Here is a 10,274-nt window from a genome sequence, read left to right as displayed (position 1 = left end):
CCCTTAGAACACTCGTCGGAGTCGTCTCTTCTGGTCGATATACCACAATGGCGGCTCTTCCAGCAGCACCTCGCAAGAGGCATTGCTCGAGCAACATGAGATCCGCCTGAGATCTACGGTGGAGCATCGCTGACCGTCGAAATTCTACTCCGTTCTCGACGTTCGTGGCTTCATCAAGACATTACGGCCTCGCCGCATCCTTCAGTGGAGTCTCCTTCGAAGATAACCATCTCCAGCTGGAAAGAGGCAGCGAGAGAGAGACTGTATTTCAGGGCCTACGCTTCAGTTTCCAATGGAGAAGAAGCTACTATATACCTGCTCTGAATGAACAAAAGACTGCCATCTGCCTTCCTGGCAACAACACCAATGTCGGTTTGACTCAAAAGATCTGTTGAAATTTATTTTAACCACATCGCAGGGTCGAGGAATCCATTTGACTAAGATAGGATTTTGCTTCCCCACGATCTCGCACTCTCCCCATTCCAAATATTATTTGGCCATCTACAGGATGAGCCACGCCATCATATCTGTGCCCAGTTTAAGGTCTTCAAAACACATGCGGTTCCTAGCTTTCCAAAGCATCCAAATTCCAATTATAATAATAGCCCAAAACTTATTTACATCACCACCGATGTGAGACCAGTCATATTCCATCCAATGGATATCAAGCTTAAAGGATGCGGCGAGGCTATGGGCAATTACTTCCCAGACCTCAATGGCATATCGATAGCCATAGAAAAGATTATCACTTTCCACATGAACATCTTAGCCCTAGGATTTACCTTCAGCTTCCACAACTTTTTCCAAATACAAGTAGGCTCAGAGACACAAGGTCTCGAGAAATTATAGGCCGATTTGGCCGAAGCTTTGCCTTTGGAGTCTGGCTTCCAAATCCGCCCATCCATCAGATCATCGTTTTCCATCCTGAGGATATGGTTGCAAACCGTAGGTCCAAATAGGCACCCAAGCTTTCTAACATCCCAAGCGCCATTTGTCCTAATCTCTGCCACACACATCTCATTGTGTAGCATGTTAATATGCACAAAGGTAGGCTTATGACTGAAAGGAATATCACAACACCATATATCATTAAGAATCATGGTCGAGCTACACGAGCCAACCAAGTGACTGAGCCCAGTCTCAGATGCTTAGCTGCAATCCAAAAGGCCCTCCAAGCCCAAGAAGAGCCCTTCTTTGGGCTATTTGAGCAAGGATTAAGGGCGTCATACTTGTGACTCATGATAGTAATCCAAAAGGCCTTTTTTTATTTAAATAACTAAACATATTTTTAGTAATAAAGTAGATTTAGCTCATTTGAGATCCCTAACCGCCAGACTCCCCTCAGCCCCTCAGTCTTAGGTTTAGTAATAGTATTCCATTTAACAAAATGGAGACCCTTTTTATCCTTCCCTTTGGCCCAAAGGAAACCTCGAGCAATCTTGGTGATTTGGTGAAGGATGGAATTTGGAATCCAGGTAGATCCAAGCTAGAAGTTAGGAATAGACATTAAGGTAGAATTTATAAGAACCAGTCGACCGGCAAAACAGAGGGTGTCTCTCTTCCACTCAGCTAACTTGATAAATACTTTCTATACCAACCGCCTTTGGTTAGCAACATTAATGCGTCTAAGAAAAAGTTCGACACCAAGGTACATAAACGGAAAATCCCCTGAATTAATGCGCAAGGCATCACTCACCACAGTACAAGTGGCACTAGGCGTATGACTGGCAAAGTAAACATTGGACTTGTTCCATTGACATTTTGGTTCGTTAACGAGCAATAAATATTCAGAACCCCATTAATCACCATAGCCGAGTTGACAGTGACGTTGGTGAACATCAGAACATCATCCGCACAAAGAAGATGGGACAAAGGTTGGTTATTTTTCCTAAGGAAAAATCAACAAACTTACTAGAATCAGTTTGCCCATTCAATAAAGGCGACATAACTTGGGATATTTGCATGGTCTATTTGTATGAAAATATCCCTTAATTATGGTATTTACAATTTTATGCTTTTTAGAATAATAAATTTAGACTCTTTTACTGTGTACATTTAGATGTGTATCTTAAATCATAAATTTAAATATTTTTACATATAATTTATATAGATAATGTGTACCGTTTTTTTATTAAATGCATTTGGTAAAATTAAGCTATAATTTTTACATAATTTTTATGTATAATTTTAGGACACGGTAGTTTTTTAAAAAAAAAATTTGCTAGAGCTTAACGAATAAAAGAGGTCTTTCTTTCGTTATTTCAGTACTATAATTAAAAAGATATTTTCATGCAAATTGCCCGTCATCCACCTAAAAGAATAAAATATTCTTGGTTAATAGGCCTTAAAAAGAAAAAAGTTAGCCGATCTAAGCTCCGCGCGGCACACAACCCAAGTAGGTGAGTTGGGCAAAAGGCAAATGAGCTCATCTCCCCTCTTACGGCCGGCAATTTTCTTTACTTCCACTAGCAAGAAGACCTCCCCACTTCTTCCACTCCAAAGCCGGCGGAGGAGCACCTTCGCCTCTCTAATGGAAGGCGGCGACACGAAGCCCGCAGCCTGTATCGGCGGTTTCCTCGCCATGAAGCCGTACGAGCCCCCTTCATGGGCTTCTCATCTCAACCCCATTCCTTCCTGCACCTACTCCCTCGGACATGTGCGGTTCTCTTTCCCTTACTTTCTAGCTTCTAATCGATCTCTCTGGGTTCTAATTCCTAGCCCTGTTCTTACTACGATTGTGTGAGTTCAGAGTTGCAACTTTGTAAGACGGATTATGCCCGTAAAATTTTATGGAATTTTTTTGACTTTGATTCATAAGGAACTAGTGTGCACATAAACTGCTCGATTAATTGCCGCTGACAACTATTTAGTACTGTATCTTGTTAGCTGACTACTTCACAACGGGATAAAACTATAAAAGATTATTGCTTAATGCTTTACAAGTGATCACCTCAGACTATGATTCTCAGATATCGATCACTTACTAATTTTTTTTTTGTATGCGTGCGTGTGTGTGCGCCCGCCCGCGTAAAATTGTCAGCTTCCAACTCCAATTCACAAGTGGAACCTCCCAAACCTGCCAGAAGGCACTGAAGTGTGGATTAAGGTCCAAATTAGAGTCTTTTCATTTATTTTCTATGCAATTTACATAGTTATTATCAGTGATTCCAATCTGACATGAATTTTGGCAATCTAGCGTGATGATCTTTCAGGAATGCAATTGAGCGGTAATAAAGTTAGGAAGCTGGAATTCTTAATGGCTGATGCAATGGCGCATGGCACAGACTGTGTTATCACTGTGGGAGGTATCCAGAGCAACCACTGTCGTGCAACTGCTGTGGCTGCACGATATCTTAATCTTGACTGTTATCTTATACTACGCACATCCAAGGTGATATTCTCCAACAACTCTCACAGTTTAAATATAGTTAAAATCCTGGGAATTGGAAATGCCTAAGCTCTTGCTTTGATAATTGGTTTAGTTTGGTTACTTATGCAGGTTCTGGTGGATAAAGATCCTGGTTTGGTCGGTAATCTACTTGTTGAAAGATTGGTGGGAGCACATGTTGAACTTGTATCAAAAGAAGAATATGCGAAGATAGGCAGTGTGGTTTGTTCTCCATTTTTTTAGTTCTTAATTCCTTCTGATTAACTCAACTCCTTTGGTGCCTCAGTGCCAAAATTAAACTAAGTAGTACCTTCGGGTGTTTCACAAGTTTCTCTTGCTCCCATCTAATGAGACCATCATGTTTAGCTTGGTTGGTGCTTCAATTGATTTTCTGCTATTTTGTATCCTCAATTGATGAACGCGCTGTTTTGTTTTATGTTTGGATAAAGAATTAGTTTCTTTAAAATGGGATAAAAATGTAGGTCTGATTTTGGTATATGAGGTTCATGTTGCATTAGTAGTCCAGGTTTTGTTAGAAGTGTTTAGATAAACCTTGGAATGGTCCATGTATCATTTTTTCTCCTCCCCTGTGGATTTGAAAGATCTTTGGAATGTCTTCATTATTGCCTTTTTAAACCAAGTATTTGTGTTACTACCATATAAATGAGAGAAAGGAATGCTTCTCTCATGCAGAATTTTAAACAAGAAGTATTTAATAGAGATTGTAACATTTTCTTCTTTTTTTGGAAGTGAATGCTATTGATAGATACATATTTTACTCCATAGTAGAAATATATAGTATGGCAGGCTTATGCTACTCAATTGCCGATGGTCTGATTTGGGGATCAGACCTGAACATATTCTAGATTCTAATTTTTCTAGAATTCTATTAACATACTTGGGGATGTGCTTCTTCCATTGTTAGATTATCTGTTGATCTTCAGAAGGTATTTAAAATTTTCTTTTTGCATCATCTTTGACATTGATTATATATATGGGAGCTAGACAAGATTATACTATATCTACTGTCCTATTCCTTCCAAACGTATGATCAGCCATTTCTTTTCACCATGGAACTGTCAATATGCCAATCCATGTTTTCAAGATTTAGGATCATTTATTAGTTTTTATGTGGCAGATGTTAAAGTAATTAATTCTGGTACACTCACAACACGGTATAACTTGGCGGAAATCTTCTGAACAATTCAATTATTCCAAATTACTTCTTAGTTATTCTAATTTTGGAGTGCCCTCACTTGTCTATTGAGCATTCTTCTATTTACGTATTATTGAATATTCTGTATATCAATTAATTCGGTCACCTCAAGGTGGTGCAGAAATTGGAAGATCTAATTAGTCATTGCAAATGCTTTAGAAGTTTAGATTCCAAAGAATCAATTCATTTCACCATAACAGTAATATTTGTGTTTCTTCAATTTTATTTCCTTTGTTTCATTCAAAGGTTCATTGCTATATTTCCTATTCTTTGGTATTAGGCTCTTGCTGATTTGCTGAAAAAGAGGTTATTAAATGAAGGACGAAAGCCATATGTGATTCCTGTTGGTGGATCAAACTCCCTTGGAACCTGGTAAATTATCTACATTGTTAAAATACTATCATAATAACATCATCAAATGCTATTGTTATTCCTCTTATATTGAACATCTTCTCATTTTGCAATACTTATTTGTCCTTGTGCTTTTTCTTATATTTTATTGATATATATGTATATATATAATTATATTATATGGAAGGCGACACCGGATAGGACACGAGTGAGAATTGGTATGTCGAGGCAACTTGTGGGAGGGAGAAGGCTTTGGATTTTTAATGAAGGTGAAAGACCAAGAGGGATGAGGAAACATCCTTAAAGAGTAGGAGGAAATGAAGGAACCAATTTAGATTAGCGTAAGGAATATTGTGAGATAATATGTACGATATGAAAGATGTAGCAAATAATAATTTTCCTCTTTCAGTTGTGATCTAGGTTCTCATTTTTTTTTTCTCAGGATCTTAATTGTAGGGACCTTATGCTTGCTTGAGTACTTTCTCGATGATAGGATTATCCAGTGATTTATCCAGCCTTTGAAAAAGAAAACATGCTTATTTTGACATTCCTTGAAGTAATATACACTATAAACTGGGAGTAGGTAGTTTGCATCTTCCATCTGCGTATACCAAAGGAACGTAAAACCCTAAACCCTAAACTCTAAGGGCTTGTTTGTTTTGAGTTTAGGGACCTCCTCTGAACTAGTTCAAGGACTCCTAAACTGGTTTGGTAACCTATCATATTTTTATCTTTTTCATATCTAATCAAGTTTACTCTAAAAAAATCAAGACTAAGAAATGAGACTAACTAATTGAGTTCGGAGTTTAGCCTCAAATTAAATAAGGTCTAAAACTCTAAAACCCTAAACCCTATATAACTAGTAGATATGCTCCTTTGAGAGTATTTAATCTTTCTTGGTTTCAAATTATTTCAATGGTTTATTAGTCAGTACATTAGCAAAAGACAAGTGTGTTCGACTGTGTACATTGCACTCTGAAACCTTACAGTCTGTGTAGAATTGTCCACTCTGTCATTAATCCATTCATAAAAATATGGTCTTTTGGTTTCTTGTCTCGTGCAATAATTAAATGATTGCTCTTTTAGGGGATACATTGAGGCAATAAGGGAGATTGAGCAACAAACTCAGAGTTGTGGTGAAGTTCAATTTGATGACATTGTGGTTGCATGCGGCAGGTTATGCACTTATGTTTTATCAAGAAACTTTCTTTTTCTCTTGCAATGCTTTGTGGCCATATTCCTATAGCACATCGCTTCAATTACTAGCTGTTACACCTAAATGCTGCTGCTCAATGTGCAATGTTGGAACAGGATGATGCTAGCTTTTATCTTTCTGTAACATCAGTATGTTTTACTCAGTTTAACTTGATTAAGTTTGAGGTAGGACAGAGTCATAATTTCATATTGGTTGTTCATAGTTTCATATGATCATTGCATACAGATATCACGTTTATCCATGTAAAGCAGTATGCCATATTGTCTGGTTTTGTGGGGTTGGTTACATGAGCCTATTTCTTTCTTCAGCTTTATCTTGGGTAGCTGTCAATGGAACAATCATTTATTTTTTGTTGCTTCTTGTTAAGTCATTTCTAATCTACCACTTCATCCTGGAGTCTTCCAGCTGAATTGAGTCATTTATCCTCATTGAACCATGCAATCTCCATTAGATACTTTTGGATTTTATTTTTATTTTCTCACGCCTTATCAGCTGCCTCCATTCTTGCCAGATCAAAACTGTTTATTGTTCGAGCATATCTAATGACATGGCTGATCCTTCTCAAGACAACCACGGAAAACTTATTGATTTTGGACATCTGGGTAGTTAAATGTAGTTTGTCTGCATAGTCAGCATATGGATTACCATGCTCATGTAGAGTGGTTGTGATGTTTGCTTCTAACACATTTGAAGTTTGTTAGTGCAACTTTAAATTTTATATATGTTCAAAACCTTGTTATTACATCAGTAAATACATTTGAAGGTTGAGATCCACATATTCAAATACAAATTTTGGGATTCTAATTCTGTACGAGAATTGACACTTCATGGAAAGGAGTTAAGTTTCTTACTGGCTTGACATATGGAAATTTTACTTCAACTTGGCATGAGGTGAACAGTTACTAGACGTTCTGATAATGTGGTGGCCTGGAAATTAGTTTGCATTAGAATGGACTCTCTTTCACCATTTAGTTTTATCTGAATTTCTGGTTCATGTCCGTCTGAACAGACACCTCAAGATGTTATAAATCATAATTAACCTTGTTATGCACCAATGTAATAAATGTGAGTAGTCATACTGCATGTACAAAAAAATTTCTGTGTTACATTTCCTCATAGCTTAAAGTTTCATGTGGATATTGCAGTGGTGGAACCATTGCAGGTCTTTCACTGGGGTCAAGATTGAGTAGTTTGAAGGCAAAAGTATGCAGCAACATCTGATTAGTACTTTCTGCTTAACTCTCAAAAGTGCTACCTACTAATCCTTTGTTATAGGATAGGTTCATGCATTTTCTGTTTGCGACGATCCTGACTACTTCTACAACTATGCTCAAGGCTTGATTGATGGACTTCAGGCTGGTGTTTCTTCACATGATATAGTCAACATTCAAAATGTGAGTTACAATTAAGTTTGATACTCTCAGAATGATCAGCGACTTTTATCTATATCCTAGAAAAATAATACCTTCTAGCAGAAAATCCAATGTGGCTGATAATGTTGCTGCTTCAAAATTAATCTATAATGATTATATTTAAGTACTTTTTTCTAGTGGAATTACTATAACAACATTGATGGTAAAATTTGAATAATAACTTTTTACTATATTAACCTAATGAATTATTCTTGATAAGTTCAGGCATTTGCCCTTGTTTGGGACCAATCGCAGATTATCAGTTATTTCATTGCAGGCCAAGGGCTTAGGATATGCCATGAACACAGCTGAGGAGCTCAAATTTGTGAAAGATATAGCAACGGCAACAGGCATCGTTCTTGACCCAGTCTACAGGTACAATATTTTTCGATGTCCAAATTAAGGTTTACAATACTTGTACAGTCTTTCCTTAAATCTCACATTTTGGTTGAACTTTGCCACTAAATAATTTGTTTTTTTTCACATAAAGTAAAATTTATTGAAGTAATTACCCATTTGAAGTGAGGGCAGCATCCTCTCATGTCCTTTCATTTTGAACTATTTTGAAGGATCAATACTTAATTGTGGTAACTAGGGCTGTCAAAATAAACGAGCTAGTTTGGGCTCGGCCAAATATAACTGAGCTGAGCTTGATCTGATAATTCAATCTCAAAATTAATTTTGATGCTTGAGCTGATAATTCAATCTCAAAATTAATTTTGATGCTTGAGCTGATAATTCAGTTTTAAAATTAATTTTAAGTTGAGCCTAAGACAAAGCCTGCTCGCTGATTCTTTTAAGGATTTAAAATAGGCTCGGCTCATTTATACCTTGAAATAGGTTCGTTTAAGGCTCGGGATTGAACTTGAGCCACTTTGAACGGAAATTTGGCTCAAAAATAATTTTGAGTTTGAAGCCTTCAGGCTCACCCTCAGCCTGTTATATTTCATATCCCAACTGATAACAGCATAGCTACAGTCAAATTAAGATAATATTCAAAAGTTTAACCACGATAATTACCTGATATATTTCATATCAATGTATTTCTGTTCGACTGCTTCATTCCTTCCAACTTACGAGGATCCAAAATATGTGGTCATCCTTTTCATAGTGGAAAAGCTGCATATGGAATGTTGGAGGACATGGCTAGTAACCCCACGAAATGGAAAGCACGGAGAGTCCTCTTCATACATACGGGTGGCCTACTCGGATTGTACCACAAAACTGAACAAATGTCAGCTCTTGTCGGAAACTGGCGCAGGATGGAGATCGATGAATCTACCCCTCGTAAAGATGGAACTGGAAAGATGTTCTAGTGTTGACTCAGCTTCTCTCCTTAAAACTGATAGTTTCCTAGAGTGCCGTCCGTCTACCGCTGCAAAGAAGGGCCGGTATTGAAGTGTTGATATCCTCATCAAGAAAATAAGGAACCTCGTGTTGATATTCTTGCCCGAGGTAAGCGTTGTTTTCAGCAAATAATTAGCACCCATAATATTTAGATGGTCCTTTGAGATTGAATTGAAAAGCGTGAGATTGCCAGCCAGGTGAATAAAGAAATGTTTTCATTATATGCTTGATGACTGTGTTTATGGATTAATGAAGACATTTTATCTAGGCACCTAAGCGATAGTTTTTGTTTTCTTTTTTTCTTTGATAAAAGGAGCAAAAGACTGCTTACATAAGCTGGGCTAAGGCAACATGGGAAGTATTAAAGAGAATAAAGTCTTTTTAGTGGCGGGACATATCCCCAACCTATGGGATAAGTTGGTCGTCAAATATAATGTCGTTAGGATGGGAGCTTATTAAGAAATAAATCAAGTAGCCAAGTTGATAAGCTATATAAATTGTATTATCGGAATAGTTACCAGTTTCTTTTGTTAGATAATCAATTGACTCAAAAAAGTTAAGTTGTTAAGTAATAATTCTTTTATCTTTAGAAAACTGTTAATTAATAAACTAACAATATATTTGAATATATGACCTTCAGAAAAATTAGCTATAATATTACATTAGATAATTAGTTGATCTAAAACTCAAGTAGTTACACAGAGAGACCAACAATCTATATCATGCCTTAAAACACCTTTCTTTTATTGCCTTGTTGGAAGGGAAAGGCAATGTGTTCAAACACAGAAAGCTTGGTCATGTCTTGTAGCCTGATGGCGATTGGTAGAAAAATTGCTGAAGAAAATAATCCAGATGTAGTTAACTACTACTAGAAAGAGTAGACAATTGCTGAAATACTTTAATTCATAAAGTTTTTATATTTCCACCTTAGAATAGAAAATTATGCTGATTAGATCGCCTGTTTATTTGCCTGCACACTCAAATAGATGCTCATCAGATCGGCAATCTATTTGGTTACATACTAAAATAGATGCTTTATCAGATCAACGGTTTATTTGGTTGCATATTAAGACCACATAAATCGCCATCCGTGTCAGCGTTTATTTAATTAATTATAACTACTGCCTTATAGAACGATGTTGGCCTACTGCATTTAAGACATGTTAACCTAAGTTGTAGACACTAAACTTATCGCCATTTCTATTTATATAAGTTTAATATTTAATTAGTGACCTAATGATATAGATGTTAGACCTCTTTTAGTAGTAAGTTTGTAATCTCATCAATTTTCATAAATTGAACATTTGGAGCTAGCCAGTTTGGTCAAAACCTCTACTAACTCAG

At 36.8% G+C, this 10,274-nt stretch overlaps 1 protein-coding gene across 1 annotated transcript; it reads left to right on the top strand.

The window, feature by feature from the left end:
* Positions 1-2,369: 2,369 nt before the first annotated feature.
* Positions 2,370-9,151, top strand: LOC140800266 (D-cysteine desulfhydrase 1, mitochondrial). Its single transcript, XM_073154951.1, has 10 exons — positions 2,370-2,656; positions 3,041-3,106; positions 3,197-3,391; positions 3,500-3,610; positions 4,885-4,976; positions 6,042-6,131; positions 7,317-7,374; positions 7,452-7,565; positions 7,861-7,958; positions 8,695-9,151. The coding sequence occupies exons 1-10, from the start codon at positions 2,420-2,422 to the stop codon at positions 8,897-8,899; spliced, it is 1,266 nt and encodes a 421-aa protein (XP_073011052.1). The 5' UTR covers positions 2,370-2,419; the 3' UTR covers positions 8,900-9,151.
* The last annotated feature ends 1,123 nt before the right edge of the window (positions 9,152-10,274 follow it).

Source organism: Typha latifolia, chromosome 13, assembly GCF_019914945.1.
Source record: "Typha latifolia isolate L0001 chromosome 13, TyphaL0001v2, whole genome shotgun sequence".
NCBI lineage: Eukaryota > Viridiplantae > Streptophyta > Magnoliopsida > Poales > Typhaceae > Typha > Typha latifolia.
The sequence above is the reverse complement of the archived record's forward strand: the minus strand, read 5'-3'. Positions and strand labels throughout refer to the sequence as shown.

Bases quoted from the DNA above. Each gene is read 5' to 3' on its own strand.
- LOC140800266 (XM_073154951.1), top strand. From the start codon at position 2,420: ATGAGCTCATCTCCCCTCTTACGGCCGGCAATTTTCTTTACTTCCACT. The intron at 2,657-3,040 runs GTGCGGTTCTCT...TAAAATTGTCAG, and splicing joins GCACCTACTCCCTCGGACAT to CTTCCAACTCCAATTCACAA. The intron at 6,132-7,316 runs GTTATGCACTTA...TGGATATTGCAG, and splicing joins ATTGTGGTTGCATGCGGCAG to TGGTGGAACCATTGCAGGTC.